A 19,538-nucleotide genomic window follows, 5' to 3' on the forward strand; every position below is an offset into this window, starting at 1 on the left:
ATTCTTGTTACTTAACAGAATCAATAGTTTGCTTTCTGTCCAAGTACAAAGAACATATTAAGATGAATCCATAAAATACGATTCAATTTTCTTACATCATAAAATTCGCCTTATTCTATGCAGGCTTCTGATTAAGTAACTACTAACTAAGGAATTCAACTATCAAAATACTCTTAGAAATGAAAACCAAATAGCTCAGATCTTTTGCCTTATTCTTAAAGAAGTATGTATATTTAAAAAAAGAATGCATTTTGCCTAGGAGATACTAATGTTTATAAAAGACAGAGTCACTCTTGTGAAACAGCAAATATTTAACTAGGTTTGTCATTTGACATTTGTTTGTATATGGCACTCTGACATTTAGAAATTTTGATTTTTTCTTGTTGACAAATCTACCAGCCACTTCCTTTTCGGTTAAAGATTTCACCCACCATAATAAAATCTGGGCTTTATTTTCTCAATGATCTAACTATCATGTTCTGAGGAAGCCATTCTTTTCTCACCGAATGTAAATGCCACCGTTATCATACTGAAGGTTTGTCATACTCATACTTTGGTAATCCCTGTGAGATTATAATTGGGATTTCATTTATAAATTAATTTGGGAAGAATCTCCATGTTTACAATACAAATCCATATATTCACATCCATAAACATGATATATACCTTCAATTACTCATCTTGCTTTTCAATTGCCCTTGACAAAAATCCTATTAGTAGAGTTAATACATATTTAATACACAGTCAATTCGTATTTCTTATTATGTCTTCCTGGGAGTTTAACATTTTTTTTTCTGCTAATATCCATAAAAAAATTTTTCCATTATACTTGACTGGATATTGTTAACGTACACATATTTATTTTTGAAGTATATTTATTTTGAGCTCATTTACTAGTTTTTTTTTAGGTTTATCATCCTCAATTCTCCATTTTCAGCAATATTATTTTAAAATAATAATGCTGCTCCCATTTTATAATTTTACTTTAGTTTTTCATTCCCATTTGACAATAATCAACTTCTAGAACAACATGAACAATTCTCTAAAAGAAGGCATCCTGTCCTCTGCTGACTGTAACAGCAAGGCAGGCCACATGAGGCCTTTAAATAGGCCCTTGACCCTCACAATCCTGGAGGGATAAGTAGGATTTCTCAAGGTCATCACCCCTCCACTTCCTCAGAATACCACAATTTCTCAGGAGAAGAATGGAAGGTACTTCAATGCCTTTAACTCAACTCCTGCAGCACTAAAAGATTCTTGGGGTCCTTGGCATTTCAATGGCACTGTTTCATAGTCAATTCATAATATGCCCAATGTTTTGAATTCCTTTGTTCATTTCAATTATTAGTAATAATAACAAAGCAGTTAACATTTGAATTCTCATCACATGCCAGGCACTTTGTGTTTTACTTGAACTAACGCAACAAATCCTTACAACTCTCCTATCTGGTAGGTACAAATATTTCCCCGGTACACAGATGAAAAACGGAGGCCCAGAGAACTTGAGTCACCTGCCCAAGGAAACAAAGCCTGTACACAGAGAAAAGGAAGCTGCGGCAGGAACTTGCCCTGAGAGCCACGCTGCAAGTGCTCTGGAGGAGGATGGAGGGAGGGAGGCAAAGGCCAAAACCTCCTCACCCTCATGTACCATGTTAGTCCCCCTCCCTCCTTTGTTCATTTTAAAGATAAAAAGGAAAGAAAAGTTGCAATTCATTGTTGATATAGGCAGTATGTTTCATAGAAGCTATTTTTATATAAAAATGTAGAGCCATTCAAAGTTGAAATAAATTGTATGTATATATCATTTGAAAGCCCAAGTAAAGCAGATTCTGCCTTGTGAGCACGTAATTCAAGCACAAACATGTAAAATGACAGACACTTCTGAGGGCACCCCTCAAGAGCTTTTCTTACCTTCTTGCCTACAGAAGAGATTAAAATCGATTTTCTCTAAATGTATTCCAGTGATTATCAACCTGTTTATAGTCTTTTGGGAGCGTCACAAAATTGACAATTCTTTTTTTTCCATTTTAACACATATGCTATATTTTGTCATTCTAAGATACTGAGGTAAGTAGAGCAAGTTATTTTTAAAAACCAGAATATAAAAAAACTACATTTCTAAAAAATCCAAACATATCCTGGTAAGAAAAAGGTATTCAAGAAAAGGTTTTCTTTGTCATCTAATTCAAAAGATTGCAATCCTATGGCTGAGAATTTTGCTGGAAGCACATAAATGACCAACTCTAAAACTAAACTGAACACTCTCCACTTTCTGATTCAAGAAATTTGTGCCAGATTATACGTCATATTACATCAACTTTCAGTCTCATGGGATTTGAGCAGCCTCTTCACTGAAAAGTCTTCTTCTGTTATTAGAATCTTGTTTACAAAAAATAGAATGTAACTCCCTGAGGTTAGAAACAACATTTTACTGAACTCTATTAGCGCACGCAGGTGAGTATACAGCCAGACTCCGATGTTTGCTGAATTAATGCATACAACTTGCTATGACTAAGGGGAAAAAGGAAATGATCCTAAATCAACTCCACATAATAAACCAAAGTTGAATGTACTTTGATGGATTCTCTTTCTCTCTCCCTCTCTAAGAGTTTTTTCCAAAAAAGAGTCCCCACTGACTGAGCACAAATTAGATCCCTGGTCTATGAGCAGCCAGCTGCTTACACAGCCTGTTCTTCGCAGCCCGGAGCTGGGGGACCAGGAGCGGGGTGCAGGGCTGTGCTCCCTTCCACGAGATTCCCATGGTCCTGTGGCAGCTGGCGCTCCCTCTGCCCCTCCTTCCAGCTGCAGCCCCCAAGACCAGTTGCAGCCTTTGTTCTTTCCCTCTGGATCACCACACACAGGCCTGTCCAGTGCCCTCGGAAAGTGGGGAGGGGACGCCCCTTGCCCCGCTCCCAGGCCTGGCCCCAGCATCAGCAGCAATAAGGAGGACAGGAGGAACCGAGAAAGAAATGGGAGAGGGTTCTTCCCTGCCATTTTGATCAACCCTCAAGAGCTCCTAAACCCTATTCCCTCTCTGCCCAGCACCAGAGCCCCACAGCTCTCACCTCCTCCCCCTGACTTCTGCCCTCCTCCAAGGCTCCCCGCCCCAGCGGGTGGCTCAGAAGTCCTGGATCCTTCTCCAGGCCCTCCCCCACCCCGCCTTCAGGACCACTGAGATCTACATTTTTGAGATTCCTCACGTGGTCTTCTGCACGCTGAAGTCCTTCTTTCTCTCTTCCTCCTCAAAGTGTGAGAGCGAGACCTGGAAGCCAAGGTGGGCTACTTCTCCATGTGCCCTCTGGTTACCTGCGGGCAGCTCTTGCACAACTGCAGCCGGCGACATCTATTCCTGACCACGAACACATTTTCCCGTCCTTGTGACAATTTTTTCCCTGACATGTGTGCTTCATAACTGGTATGTGACTTAAAATTCACAGAGCACCTTCACAGGCTCTCTCATTGGAGTCTCGCAACAACCTTGGCGAGTATCTACTCCCATTTTCTACTCTCATTATCTACAAATGAAAAGCTGGCATACAAGAGGTTTTTCCTACAGGCACACAGCTGGGAAATGGCAAGAACCATGGGAACCCAGGGGTTCTAATTCCAAACCTCAGTTTCTTTCTGCCATGGTGACAGGGCTGCCTTCTTTCCCATTTGTGGTCATTTGTATATAGATAGAGACATGCATTCTAAGTCCAAAATGACTTGCAAATTTTAAAAATATAATTTATTCCTAAATTGAGGTTAATCCGTACTTAAAGCATTCTGAAGAGTTTTAGCCTCCCTCACCCTCAAGTGACAAAATAACATCAAAAGAGGGTGAGGATGCTCCTTAAATCTACTGGACAAGGTTTTCAAGTCAACCTTGACAAGTTCTATTTTCAACTCCTCGCTAATACTACTAACAATTTCTTACTGTTCTCAAGGGTCCATTCAGAGTTTAAATGAAGCTGAAGTCACCGGGTTCCACATCTCCATTCACCCTGGAGAATGACGTCAGTGTTTGCACGGACAGACCTAGCATCTCATCCCCATGACTTCCCATGGCTCATACCCTGGAGCCCACGCATGAACCGGCCTATTTCCGGTTATCCCCACTACACAGCCTTCAGCTGGCTGCACTGGGCCACAATCCCCTAAAATACCAAGTGCCTTTGTTTGGGCCTAAAAATTCCTAATTCATCCTTCAAAGCCCAAGGAATTCCAATATGGCATCTTGTGAACCTTGTCCTGTCACCCCAGCTACAGTACCTTTTTTACAGCCCCCGAACAGCTTCTCACCGGACACCGTTTCCTCTGCTAGGATTCAAAAGCCTCGAGGCTATGCTTGTGTTTAATTCATCTTAGTACCTACAACTCCTAGCACCCTGCCGGCACGTCCCTGGGCTGAACCATTAAATGACTATCACTATGTAAGAGAAATTATGGAAGGTATCAATTAAATAAAAACCTAAACACCTAAACATTCCAAAGTGCCCAAAGGGTTCTCACTATATATACTTTATGTATATATTATGTATTATATGTAATACATATTATAATGTATATAATTTATATATAATAAAATATATTGAAATAAATCACATTGCTAGTTTATAGGACCTAGAATGAAACAACGCCCAATTTCTGTGAATGAAGTGACAAGACATTTTTCAAGACCAGTTTGGGAAAGAGAAAACAGCCATGAGCCACAAGCTCAGCTCCTTCCTTCTTCTCAGCACCTAGATTTTTGTGTGAGTTACAAGTTCTTTCAAGTCAACAAGTATGTAAATGCCTACTAGACACACGATGCATTTTCCTAGAAACCAAGAAGAACATTAAAGAAATATCAGCCATCATCTGTGCACTTAAAAATAAAATCTGAGAGATAAGATTTAGGTACATAAAATAATGAGAGAACACATTAGGCAAGCGAGCAAATAGCACAGTGTGTATGAACTGCACGAAATCTGAGAAGGCAGATCAGTAATGACCCTCTCAGGTCAGGGTTTATTAAAGTGGGATGGGAGGGGGGACCTCAAGATATGATTCCAACTTAGGTGGGATTTATGGTGGGTAGCCAGAAAGAAGACAGCTATAATAAAGCTGGCTGTGGACATGGAGCTAACAAGACAAAAGACTTCCCACCACTAATACTGATGGTACAGAATATATGTGGTAATGACAATGACGAGATAATATTTACTGAGGGCCCACAGGCTCTCAGGGCGCCAGGAGCACCAGAAGGGTTTTAGCAGAGCTCCCCAACCAGGGGGCCTGAAGCACCAAGAATGGGAATGCAAGCGTCCTTGGGGCCAGTAAGCTCTAGACTTTGAAGAGACCATCGTATATGCCGCCCCCCCCACACACACAAATATTATCATTTTCTATGTGTCTGCCATGATGTGAAAGAGTGGGAAGCACTGAGCACGTCAATAAAGAAACAGAACAAGTTTCAGAGAGAATATCCTAATGCAGCAAATAGAGCACAGTGGTCGAAACCCTGGCGTTGCATTAGAATCACGGCATGAAATGAAACTAGAGATACCTGAGTATTAATCCAGGGCCCCTAACTCTGAAACTCCAGAGATTTTTTTTTTTTTTTAATTCACGTGATTCTGATGTACAGTCAAGATTAATGATCACGGGTACAGAAAGGACTGGGGCAAAACAGAGGTCGTTGTCCACAAACGTTAACGTGAGAACTAACGCCTCTGCAGGCCAGGTGTCCTCCAGCAGTGATGGCACCACCTGAGAGCTTGTCGGAGATGCAGACTCTCAGGTCCTATCGGGACCCCTGATTGCAAGTTGACATTTTCACAAGACCCTTCCGGCGGCTTAGAAACACTGCTAAGGGCAATGTCTCCACACTGCAATGGCTTGGAGCTTTGCACACCGCTTGGCCGTGCACTGTGCTTGAGAACAACGATCCAGGACGCTGACGTGAAGACGCATCCCTGGGCCCCCACGCTCACAGACCCTCCTTCAATAGATCTCACTTGGGGCTTGGAAATCTACATTTTTTTTACCATTTTTATTAGGAAAAGGGAAATATAAATTCAAAAAATACTTTGATGGGAAAATTGTCAAAGTCCTGATAGCTGAAAACAATGATTAAGAAAGGAAAAGAATTAAAATTAAAAATCAAATTCTGTATTTCCCCTGGTAAGTCATTCTTACAAAAGAAATAGTCCTTGGATTTCATCTGACTTAGCCTGTCTGAGTCTCATCTTCATCCAACATGGAAAGAAGGATTTTTACTTGGTCACGTGTGTTCCTAGCACTAATTCTTCAGACTTCATCCTCTCCAAGGTGACTCCATGTTTATTTTCTGTTTTCACTTTGATTTTCCCGATCACCAAACTAAAAGCCTCGGTAGGTTTGGCCCTTTTAATTTGTTTTCTTTTTTGAAAGGAGCAAACATTTCTTTTTTGAATGGGATAAAAAGGAATGTATTCTATTAATAGAGATATTGAGTCTCAAAGTGAGAAGCAGGACTGCTTTAAAATTCAGTCACAGCTTCAAGAAACCACTGCTCCCAGTAACACCTAACATTCACAGTGGTGTATGTGATGATTGTATGGTTGACTTTAGTTAATATGAATCTCCTCCATATATTTAGCATTGAGTAAAACCATACCTTACAACAGCTAGGAAAAAATTAGGAAACTCCCAGTTACAACGACAACATCTAACATGTTTGTCAGGTGCAGTTTACAGAGTCCTTTCACACATTAAGCAAAAAGATCCAGGGGTCCTCGGAAGACAAATATGTCTCTTATTTTCCCATCAGGCCTGAGGTCACAGCCTGCGCTCCGTGCTTCCAGCCACTACTGTCCTTCTGGCTGGAAGCTCAAGCATGAAAATGTTAACAAGTACATTTAACCAAAAGGATGAATTGACTAGAGGGAGGAAATTTCTTAGAAATACTTTTAAAATCCACGACTTAGAAATCTAAACAAAGAAATAAAACTGAAAACTATCCCACTTGGAAACAGGCCTGCAGTCCCTATGATAATATAAATATCTCATTAACATACACTTTGAGACATTAATACAGCCTAGCTGCTAAATGTGTCAAACTTATAAAACAGCTATAGTTCAAATTTTAGCAACATCCAAAGACACACATGTATATAAAATTGTTTCCGCTTTTAGTATTGATGCCATATGACGGACCAAAAATCAATCACGAATTGGTAATATATCCTTACGTTTACACAAACTAAACCCATCGCGTTATTTGCACACTCGTAAATATCACAATTTCAGAACCCATCTATTTGTATCTCTTCATAATATAATGTTTAAGTGATTATAAACATTCTTTAGGGTTAACCAGAAGTCTGTTTTAGAAAGGGGGAAAAAACGGTTTTAAACACTGGGAAAACTCTTTAAAAGTCCCAAATTCCCATCCTATTCACTGACTTTCCAGGGAAAGGTATGGGGCCCACACCTTCCTATGAACAGACCCACAGAGCTGGTGCTTAGCGCCTAAGGGTTTGAAAGCAAACCCACTAAGATGGCCAGTGGCCCGTGCCTCACACTTCCTCAGCTTTCCTGTGCCTACGCCACCCCTAATATGCTCTTTCCACTTCTTATTCCCGTATCTCTATGAATGGTCCCTCTTTCCCTTATTTCCCCTGAAGCAGCAAGCAGCAAGAACGGTAACCCTTACTGAGTACTACACACTGGGTTCTCAGAGCTGGGTCCTGGGGCTGCCTTTCTTCCCTCGCTTCACTCGCCCCCTACAACAGACAAAACACAGCACAGCCGTGCGGAGCATGAGTCTGGAGCCACGTTACCTGCGTTCAAATCCGGGCCCTTCCACATTCGAGGGGTGATCTGGAGCAAGTTACCTAACACTGCATACCTCAGATCCCCCAGCTGGCAAAATGGGTATGACAGTCACAGTGTCACAGTGAGGACTGAGCCCGCAGTTCAATGAGTTTATCTAAAGCACTTAGAACTCTGCATGGCACCGAGTAAATCCCGTATCAGTAGAAGATGCTACTACGGAGCCCCATGAATTTAGTACCACCCATGTGCTGATGACTCCCCATTTAGTCTCCCCTCAAGACCTCTTCTCGTATGTCCCACCACCTACGTGACACTTCTACTCAGACATCCCACAAACGTCTCAAAGGTAACATGCCCAAGATAAGACAGAGTTCTGGGTCTTTTCCTCCAGTGACCCCGTCAGTGGCTCCCCATAAAAGCCGAGCTCCTGAGGAGGACCTGGTTCGTGCCCACCTAGGGATGATGCTCCACCAGCCTGTCTTCTTTCAACATGCTAAGCTCTGCCCTGCAGCAGCTCACCGCACCCGCCATGCTCTTCCCCTTACTATGTGCGTCTTCTCTTCCTGTACGGCTCAGCTTCCAGGCTCTCCCTCCCAGAGCCTATCCTGACCCCATTTCAAGTGGGTAGTTCCTGTTTTTTCTGTGTCAGCCTCTTGTTTTTTTCCTCCACTGCACTCACAGCAATGCGCAATTACTTTTATTTATTTGCAGCCACAACCCCCACATTCTAGAATGGAAGTTCCACAGAGGCAGGCGCTACAGCGGTCTTGTTCTCCATTTTCTCCCCAACAAACAGCACCTGGCACAGTAGACATTCAGTAACTGGTGGATGTACATGATTTTATTTACAGTTGTTTTATTTGTATTGTTTTATTTATTCTTTACCATACCCAGGTGAAGCACTCATTATCCCTATTTTAAAGATGAGGCAACTGAGAGTCAGACATTTTGGCGGTCACACTAGGAAGGCACTATGGGCATCTACTAGGTAGAGGCCAATGATGCCCTAAACATCCCGCAAAGCACAGGACAGCCCCCCAGAGAAAGAACTATTCGACCCAAAATGTGAGTGCTGAGGCTGAGAAGCCCTGTGGGCACAGAACCAGCTGAGAGCAGCGGTGCAGTTGCCACGGGCCACAGGAGCCAGGCAGGTAAGGACAATGAGTCAAGCAGGACAGAGGCAAGGGAAGAAAACACTACTTTTTACCATCTAACCTGTCCATTTTCAGGTCCATTTTTACTGGTTTGCTTTGTAAACAGCGTCTTACACTATAGTCTTTCACCACAAACTGTTTGCAGCTTTAACAAGGACAGCCTTTACTTCCCCAAAGGAAACGCAGAGCCCTCTGCAGCTATCCTTTGTCTTCCCTCTGTGCTAAGGGTCACGGGTACAGGAAACATATCACTCTTCTCTCAACTCTAAAATAACAGCTGTATCAGATGATAAATGGCAACTCAGAGCCCCCATTTTGGAAAAACAATAGAGATTAGGACAAACTTTCGCAAACTGCACTGTGTCCCTTTGAAAAGGGGGCAGAAGATTTGCCATGGCGGAAGGTCAGCTCAGTGATGCCAGATAGTGCTTCTAAAGAGAGGCAGCACAGCTGACCTTAAAACTACCGACGCCGCCCTCACTCCACCCCACCCCCAGATTCTGATACCACGGTTCTGATGTGCAGCCAGGTTACCTGGATTTTTAAAGTTGCCAGGTGACTATAGTTTAAAGCAAAGACTGAGAACCACTGGTCTAGTCTGGGTCTTCCATTTTCACGTGTGTACAATCTGAGACTCAAAAGAAGCTAAATGCTTTGCTCAGACACCTAACTAGTTTGAAGCAGGTATGGAATCAGAACGCAGTTCTTCTGAGGCAGTGTTCTCAAACTATGGGCCGTACACTAGATATGAAATCATCTGAAGGGCTTATAAACAGCACTAAGGGGAAAAAAAGGACAGAACAGAAAATCAGCGTGTACTACACATAACGGGGGTAGGTACTCTTACATGATACTGTTGTTTTAATTAAATATACGCACATAGGAGCTGGTCAGTCTCCATTTGCCTCTCCAAATCCATTCTCCTCCCTTCTCTGCCTTGTTCCCAGGCCCAGGAGGCTGACCCTGCAGAATACTGGAGCTGGGCCCCTTCCCGAAGGGGTCACAGTTGATCGGCCAGAGAGAGGCACCAGCCGATCTCAGAGCGGAGGACAGTGTTTGGGGTCACTCTTCTCCAGTGAGCCTGCTTCCTTCACAGCACAGCCCTCCCTGCGTTCAGCTCCTGATGAAACCCCCGCCCTTTCCCTACAGGCCCAGAGATGGTCACACCTTCCCATTGTTGATACTCCCTGGGTGCCTCAAAATCCTGTGTGAATTCCTTAAACCTGCTCACACTTAGGCAAAGAGTCATTTTATTAAATCATTTCCTGTCAGGCCACTGACATCCATAAATAGACAAACACATGCATATATGTACTGTGTTGCATATTCAGAAGTGTGAGCAGTTTTCATGTAAATTGTACTACTTTCTGTGGACTGTGGTCAAAAAAGTTTGAGAAACACTGTCATGGTTCTTCCTGCACCACTGCCTCCCTGGAGGATACAGGGAGCTACTGGGTTGAGATCTCTAAAAATAAACATTTCAAGAATGCTTCTTCACAACTGTTTCCATTAAATAAATAGTAAATGATTGTCAAAAATAAGAAAAAGATGTTCATTAAAATGGATTTTTAAACAATGTTTAACACTTCCCAACAGTGGAGAGGCCCTCCTTGGTAGCTAGTGAGCTCCTCACCAGTGCTTAGCACATATGGAGATGAGAGTAACTGAACTAGGGACCCCTAGTCAGTTCCTGTCTCTTAACAATTTGTGCTTCTATTGAGGAGCCTCAACTCTTAAAATTTCTTCCTAAACATAAATTAAGCAATTTTTGTCATAGCAAAGTTCCATCCATACTAAAGAACTACTGTAAACAGTCCGCCACAGCAGATGTTTCCAGGCTCAACTCTCACTCATTCTGGGAGGGGGAAGAAGGAAAGAAATGAGGCGGCTTTCAAAAATGTCTACACTCTGCTCCTCTTTGCATGATCCAAGGATACAGGGCCAGAGAAAGAATCAAACATCCCTCATCTATCAAGCTGCACGGTAGCCTTATGTAGATGGTTAGCAAAAAACAGAAAATCTCTAGACCTTGGTGTGGTCATCTGAGCTCCACACCTGGTGGCCAGTGGCCAGAGTACATCCAAGAACATGGGACAGCTCCTTCATTGTACCTCCTTCCAATGGCCAAAGAGGTGAGTCAAATAAAATGCCACCCTGTTATAGTAGAACAAACCTATACTTAGGTATGGACATTACTAAACCCAAATACAAGCCATCCAATATAAAGATTCAACAAAAATACAATTACAAGAAAACGTGCACAAAAGAAAATGGGAATAGATATTATTCTGATTTGTTATTGTAATCTCCCTGATAAAGTGATGCCATTCCATGTTTCACTAGAAAATTTTTATACTAGCCATTCAAGAAAAAGGCAACTTCATTCTGTCACCAGATCTCAAATTGGTATTATGCATGTGCTTTTAAAATAGCAACTAAAACTTGGAAATGCTTTAGATACAATGTGCCTTCCCATATTTTACCCACTCTGTAGTTCTGCTCCTCAGCACGTGCCCATGGAGGAAGCAGAGACGTGATAATCCCATGTCAGAGAGAATGAAAGGTTCACAAAGGAAATAACTTGAAAGAAACTTAAACCAAACTTCACCACTGTCAACAGAAGCTGGAGTCTGTCTCATCCACTGTACCATGCTGCCTCCCCAAGGTGAACTTACCTAACCTGCACAGCAGCAAGGCTTTTCAAGCTTGCTACTGAAAAAAAAGGAGGAACGGACAGTACTGAAAATGCTGAATTTTCCTAGGCTTGAATCTACAATAGGAAAAAAATGTACCCCAATAATATCAATCTTTCTGAGCCCATTAACACACACACACAGGGTGATGATGCTGGGTTTTTATGATTGCATGGCTTCTCCTGGTGGCTGTGATCTCAAGGGGAAGTCAATTTGCTGTGTTCTATTTCTCGGCCTATATTGAACTCCAAACTCTCTTGGGTCAATAAGGGAATGTGAAAGATTAATAAGGGATAAATCACCAATAGTTAAATAATTCAGTAGCCAAAGTCCATTAATGGCATTATGTAGGAATGGCAATGTTATAGCACTTCACTGGCTAACTTAGAAAAATTAGGCCTATTATGCAAACTGCTATAACTTGTCTTATCGTAATGCATATCAGGAAACAAAGGAAACCTTAAGTCGGTCCACAACCTGTGAAGGTTTCAACTTTATTTTGTGCAGCACCTCCTTACACATCAACCGTTTGGTGCGTAGCAGCCGAGGAAAAGGGGCGGGGGGGGGGATGTGGGGAGTCCGCCACACCACATGTTCGCAGGGACATTAATCAGCAGGGAAGATTAAGGCTTGGGCACCCAAACTACCCTGGAAAGTGACTTGCCGAGGAGAATCACAAAGTGCCACCGGCAATGTTTGCAGCTTAGAATTTTTTTAAAAAACACGCTAAAATTTAATTATAAGTTAAGCAACTTTCTAGGACAAGGAACACGCTTTTGCTTTGAGCTCTAAGGAACTGCTTCCATCCCAAAGCAAAGTACCCTCCGGGGCAGGGGCTGAGATAACGGGAAGGCGGCCGGTCCGCGCCAATCGGCAGCGCCCAAGTCTCGTTAGCGCAGACCTGCCAGTTCGCGGCCAGGCCGGGCAGCTGTTGATCTCGGAGCCATTTTTTTTTTAATTTTTTTTTAAGCAGAGACAGAGAGCGGGTCGGAATGAAACGAGGCGGGCTGAGCGGAGGGGAGGGGAGGAGAGGAGGCGGTAAGGGCGTCCCAGGAAAAGTCAGAGAGGGCTGCAAACTGGCTGGGACCGGCCGGCGGAGCTCGGAGGCGCGAAAGCGGAGGGGAGAGGAGGGCTGGGGGCCCGCGCCTTAAAGTTCCGTGTCCGGCGGCGCGCGAGCGCTGGGGCTGCTCACCTAGCAGGAGCGTGGTCCAGGTCCGGCCGCGCCCCGCGCGCCGCAGGCCCAGCGCCCCGCGCAGCCAGGCGGCCAAGCGCCCCCCGAGACCGCCCCGGGAGGGCGGCGCGGCGGGCTCGGCGCGGGGCCCCTTCCTGCTCGCGGCGCCCTTGCGCCCGGGGGACTGAAGCGCGCGCTCGGGCCCGGGCTCCCCGGCGCCGGCGTCCGGCGCCCCCCTCAGCGGCGACTGCGAGGCGCGGGACGGCTGGGGCGGCTTGGGGGCCGCCTCCCGGTGCTTGTTCCGCGCCTGCAGGACCATTTTGGCATAGTCGCGCCCGCTGGCTGCGCGCGCCCGGACGGCGGCCGAGGACCAGCGGGCTGGCTGGGCGGCCCGGGCGCCGCTCACACTCGGCGGAGGGCGGGCCGGTCCCTCCCCGCGGGGCCGGGAGGCGGGGAGAGCTGCAAGGCCGGGCGGCGGCTGCCTGCCTGGCGCTGCGGCCGGGAGGCGGCGCCGGACTCGCGCGCCCGCCGCCGTTCAGGTTGTCACGGCGACCGCGGAACGCCGGGGGGCGGGGGCGGGGACACCCTTCGAGCGGCCGCGGCCCCGCCCCCGCCGCCCCTCCGCGCCGGACGCGCGCTCCCGGCCGACCAGCGCGCACGCGCTGACTTCCGGCGCGGGCGGGAGGCTCCCCTTTGGCTGCCCTGCGACCCCCGGTCAGCGCCCGGCCCTCGTGGACGTTGGCCGGGGCGAGTGCACAGGCCGCATTCCGGGAGCAGCGGCCCCGCTCTTGGGGAGTGGCGGGAACGAAGGCCGGGCCCATCTCGAGGCGGGAGCCGCCGGCCGAAGTTTTGACCCGATTAAGTGTGCGCGTGGAGCCCTGCGGAACCCGCGTGGCCCAGGCGCTGCGGCGCGGGGGCGGGTAGACCGGGAGGAGGCTCTCGGAAACGACCACGTGGGGGCGCTGTGCGTGCGCTCTGGAGCCTCGGTGGCCCGGCCGCTGGCAGGCGAGTGGATAAAAGTGGAGCCACGGTGCAACATTCACCCCACGACGTGTGGCCTCGCAATTTGCAATCTGGGACGCTGCGGAGCACAGCTCCCTGCTTCACGGGTGCGACGCACGGTGCGACCTGGCTTACAGTGACAACAGAGTTGTCAGGGAGAGCTGATAGGGGTCGAGGCACAAGTGTGTGGTGACATTAAAACCGTAAACACCACCAGGGTGGGAGCCCCGGCTGTCGGTGATAAAAGTGAACTGAACGGCCCGAAGGGAAGATTATCAAGTACTATGTTCTGTTCATTTCATATTGTGTAACCTTGTGGCTTAAAAGAAAGAAAGTAGGAGAAATTTATTCACTAATAAAATAGAAAACTTTAGTTGAAAGCGTCTTTTCCTTCACATAGCCGCGGAATGCGCTAGGAAAGAAAGCCCTCCTCCCCTCCGACCCCGCACCCTGCGCAAACCTCCAAAGCCTCCTGGATAACAAGGAAGGAGTTCCTGTCCTTGCGGTGTCCAGTGGGCTTGTTCCAAAAAGTTGTCCTTAAGCCACATCGTCCTGATCACCTTCGCTGTACTTCCAGGTTCTTCACGTGCCTGTGGAGCCTCTTAAATTTCTCTGCCCAGAGATTTCTTCATTAAGGAAGATAACCGGCATTCCTAAAAAGGCTATTATTTCTTTTTAAGGGACAATTAATTTGTAAAGGGAAATTTTTTTTGCCATGCTAATTAATAATCCCTTATACTTTATATTTCCTGACTTTGCGTTTTCAGATGTCTTAATTGGAGCAGGGTACAACTATTTTTAGACACTTAAAAAAATGAAAGTGATACCGGAATGCTTGGATTCTAAAACAATATATCAAATGGATTCAGTGTTACCCTCTTGGATTAATTTTGAATTTATTACCCATTAGATTTAAAGAAAAACACCAATGTCTATTAAAGGTAATACAAATAATTTGTTGACTAATTTTTTAAATGATTAGGAAAACACATGGGAAAAGGTTCAATATTTGAAGTATCAGATTGTTAGTACATCTCCTCCTGTACATGATAGCCGTGGATTCAGGAATTGCCTTTTGTCTAGTACTATTTTTCCAGACAAAACACTTGTTGGATGAATAAATGAGTGATCTGATGAATGAATGCAGGAGATAACATCATCAAATGATTCATCAGGCTGTGTTCTGTAGTGCACTTGAAAGTCACTTGCTTCTAGCCCTCCTCTCCCATTGTCTTGCATTTCTAGAGGACAGAGAATCTTCTCTACTCAATTTCATCTTGTCCCACAGAGCCTAACCCAGAGCTTAGCTATGGAAGCTTGTTGAATTGAATTGAAAGAGTAACAGCGATGTTGAAGACACACTCAGTGGGTTTTTATCAATTCCACCAGTGCTGACTGAGTCCCCCACTTTGCTCGGCCACAAAGGGGAGAATCCCAGAGAGGGGCATTGTAAGGTATGAGTTAAAAACATGGTAACTTTAGGCCCAGGTTCCAGTCTTTGCTCTGACACCCTGTGACCTTGGCCAAGTTACTAGACCTTTTTGAGTCTTGGTTTTCTCATCCCTAAAATGAGAGTAATAAACACATCTACCCTCCAGATTAGTAGATGTTAAATAAAACAATGTATGGCAAATATCTAACAATTACTTCTAAATAATTGTTCAGTAAGTGTTCAAAGCAGTGGATGCTGTATAAGGAGGATGGCAGGTCCTCTGTCTCCCAAAGCTTGAGGCTGACAGTCTAGGGTAGGTGGGAGGACACAGGGGAGTGGAGTGTAAAAGAGCAAGGACAGCTGTGTGATCTTTGGACCAGTCCCACTGGGCTTCAAGCTTCTCAGCTGTCTGAGCAGTTGCTCTTTCCCTGAGGTTCCCTGCTTACCACATGCAATGCCCATGTGGCCGGTCATTAAGCCTGGATACAACAGAAGGCAATTCCTCTTGTCCTCCTTCTGCCCCCAAAAGAAGGATGTTTCACACACAGGGAGGGGGGAGGAGCAGAAACTAGAATACTCACAGAAGGTTACATGCCAGATTTCATTTCCTCTTTATAACTATGAGATCCACCAGAGCAGCAAATGCCGCTTCTTCATCTCTGTGTCTGTAGGCTAGTGCCTGCCGCCTAGTGGTGGATGCTCGGAAAAGCAAAAAGAAGCTGAAAGCTGCTTTGAAAGACTGTGTTGAACGCTGCGCACAGATGAGCCTATGAATTAATTGATTCAAGAGTATAAAGATATGTAGATTAAGCATTACACTTACTGGCCTCCTTTAATGTGCTTTTCAGGAGTTCCAGATGCACACACTACAGAAACACGGGGCCACGGCAGACAGATTCCAAGGACGGGGACCCATCTGAGCAACCACTCGTGAGGAAGCCCTGGTCTGGTCCCCAGACTGCAAACCCAATCCTTTTCTCACTACGAGCTCCACTGTGGGCATTTGAAATAAAAACTGTAATTTAAAAAATTACTTGTAAAAACTTTGAGGATGGGGTGAGAGGAGAATAAAAGGAAGAAATGAGCATAAAACAAAGAAGGTGAGCATAAAATAATAGAGGAAAACAATTCAATGCCCAAAAGAAGTCTTAGCAATATTAAAGTATAAGGACCAGGAGGAACATTGTTAAATGGGCAAAGAAAAGTGAAATTTGGTCAAGAGAAGACTATGCTGGGATCCGATTTCCTTATTCTTTACGTTGGCATTTTAAAGGCCCCATGTAAAACTTCCAGGTTTCTCCCTTTTCCTCCCACTTTCTCTCCTGCTCACAGAGGGACAACAAAAGGAGAATCTTGACTGTGGCATCCAATTCTCACTTCCTTGGACTAGGTCCCTTGGAAAAGTGTCTTGGGGTCAAGTTCTAGACTCTGGCAGTTGTGTCCCTCAGCAGCTGCTCCTATCACGAGAGGAACCTGCATACTTCACAGAACCTGAAAATGGGTGCAACCAAGTATATCTGTGTAACACTCACCTCTCAACGGATCAACATTAACTTGTCACTGTGTTATATTCCTTTAGTCTCTGATGAGGACAAATGTAAATTGCTACTTTATTGCTTTTCACATTTTATCTACTGTCTTTCTCATAGCTGACCTTGTAATTTAAACTGTTCACACTCCAGTGAGCGTTCCTGAGAAACTGAGAGTTCATTATCAGTCCTAGTCAAGAACCACTTCTTTGCAGAGGGGCCTGTCTCTCTAAAATGCAATTCCAGTTATTGAGGCCTTACTATGTCCTTAGTGCCTTAGTAGATATTAGCGATGCTAAAAATTGACATAATAAATCCCCATCCTCAAAAGTCTCACAGTTTTGTTGGAGAGGCAGGGTAAGGTAGAACAAAATCTAGTTATATAGGAAAATACATGATTCAGAGCGTAAGTACTGAAAGAGCTCCAAAAAAAAAGACCATGGCTGACACAACTGAGGACTTTCCAGGGAGAAGATGAAATTTCTCAGGCCTTGTCAGGTGGTAGATTTTATTTGAACAGAAGGAACCATGAAAAGTCATTTATAGATAGGAAACAGCATAGTTCCAAAACCCTGTGTGCCTGGCACATAGTAGGTGCTCATATGAGCCTCTTAAACTTTGGAATGAGGAAGAAACAACAAATGTAAGTTTGAGGAATAAACAAATGGATTTAAAAGTGAATAAGTGAATGGAGTAACAACTGGAGCATAAAATGCCCCAAGTGCCCCAATACGGTCCCTGGTTCTCAGAGCTCCATGAACCAAGCTAGACCTGAGCAGAGTCTTCCCTGAAGGATGCTGGGCTCCCCTCACACCCTGGTGGCCTTAGGAATATTGGGAACCAATGAATTTCACCTCCAGCTTCTATTCTGGGCCAGGACTTGCTTGCATCCAGCGGGCCTTTGCTCACACCTAGCCAGAAGCCTAAGCCTCCCTCTCACCTGTCCCCAGACACAGATAAGCTGGGGGACTGATTCATATAGACATCTGTGGTCAGTCATCCATCCTCCATTCTCCAGGGTAAGCACCTGGGTGTACCACATGATTTATTCTCTCACTCCCAAGCTGTTCCCTTTACCCAACCTCATCCTGTGCTCCCTGCAAATATTTAAAAAAAAATCAGTCCGCTTTATTGCAACCTTATGTGTCCTAAGTTTCTTTTCTTTTATGACGATTTGGACAAAGGCATGTGTTTCCGAAGCTATTGCATGAATAAGATGGTGAGAAAGAAAGAGTACGGTGAGATGAGAAGAGGACGGAGGTCCTTAACAAGGACGGCCCGTGCAGTGGCGAGAAGGCAGACAGACAGCAGCAAGGCAACAAGTTAGAGGCTAGGGAGCTCAATGGAAGTGCAGAGGCAGAGGACACAGATGTTTGGAGACCCTCAAGCGGCTGCGTGTGGAACCTCAGGAAAGTGTTCCTGAACCTCCATGACAGACCACCTGCTGAACCCCAAGCCTGCCTCCTCATGACATCGTTCAACTAGAGGAGCCCCACCTGCACCAGTTAATGTACTGGGATTCCATGCACAATTTTATTTTGAAGATGGCACTGCTGCATTAAAAAATAAAGTCAAGCAACATACCTAGGAAGCTTGCAGCTGATTGGTCCCTGCCCTAAAGAGTGGGGGCATTGGGGTGAGGCCACAGGTAGCCTGCATTTCTAGCTAAAAGGCTCCTCACCACACCTTGCAAGACCTGGCCTGGATGGTGGTTTAAGACTCATTTACTCCAAATGAATCAGTTCTGAGTGTTTGGAGATCACACTTCCCAGTAAAGTACGATTCTTTTGCTTATACATTGCATATTTTGGAGACAAACATTTTCTCAAATTCCTCTATTATTAATATTGAATGATCTATACATTTGTGATGCAGACACTCAGGAGAAGCAAACAGTTTGCCTGTAGAAAAAATAAAAAGAGCAATAGACAAACATTTTCACTAAGTTTACCCTTTATCCTTCTTTTTGTAATCACATTTTGGATGAATAGCTATTGAATACCCGTAATAATTCTTCTGCAGTAGTTTAAGACAGATTTTAGAAACAAGTCTTGAAAATTCTGCAAAGAAAATGAGGTAGGTAACAATGGGTCATGTACTATTTATAAACCTCTGTTAAGAGGTTACACAGATATATTATTTTGGGTTCTGTGGGAAGCGTCTTTGGTGTCACCTGGCCCTTTTTTTGGAACCTGGAAGGAGGAGTGGGCAGACACGCACAGCTGCTCTGTGCAGACCCACAGGCCTGCCAGGTCTCACTCCTAGAGACTGAGCAACACTAACATTACCTGGAAGCCTCTTAGAAACGCAGATGCCTAGACCTCAACCAGACCAATGGCATCAGAGGGCAGAAAATCTGTACCTTTTAGAAACTCGCTATGTGACTCTGCCAAATGGTAAGCCTGAGACCCACAACTTCAGGGAAAGAAGAAATCATCTCTATTCTTATTGCTTGGTTATACTCATACGATAGATTTTAAACATATATTCATTTATCTTTATGCTGGGTCTGTATGGTAAAAGAAAATAACAAAGAGGTGATGAGGAATGCAGGACGTCAGTCTGATCACACCAGAAGCAGCTTTCAATCATCAGTGGCAGACCTTTGTCCTTGGCACTGGTCTCTATTTGAGTCCCTCCTTTGTAGCCTCTCCAGCACTCAGATCAGGTTGCAAATGCTCATTTCACCCCCGGTGCAAAGCAGTACACAGCATTGATTGGAAAACAGTTTGGAACTTCAACCTGGAATGCCAGGATGTGCTACCTACTCTTAGA

At 45.0% G+C, this 19,538-nt stretch overlaps 1 protein-coding gene across 2 annotated transcripts in view; it reads right to left on the reverse strand.

Annotated features, from left to right (window-relative positions):
• Nucleotides 1-13,233, reverse strand: part of DPY19L1 (dpy-19 like C-mannosyltransferase 1) — a 73,372-nt gene extending 60,139 nt beyond the window's left edge. For both annotated transcript variants that reach the window (XM_074340990.1, XM_074340989.1), the window contains exon 1: nt 12,822-13,233. In XM_074340990.1, coding sequence (XP_074197091.1) covers nt 12,822-13,119 — 298 coding nt within the window. In that variant the 5' untranslated portion in view covers nt 13,120-13,233. The remainder of the gene's footprint in view (nt 1-12,821) is intronic.
• Between the last annotated feature and the right edge of the window lie 6,305 nt (nt 13,234-19,538).

This window comes from Rhinolophus sinicus, linkage group LG09 (genome assembly GCF_036562045.2).
Source record: "Rhinolophus sinicus isolate RSC01 linkage group LG09, ASM3656204v1, whole genome shotgun sequence".
NCBI lineage: Eukaryota > Metazoa > Chordata > Mammalia > Chiroptera > Rhinolophidae > Rhinolophus > Rhinolophus sinicus.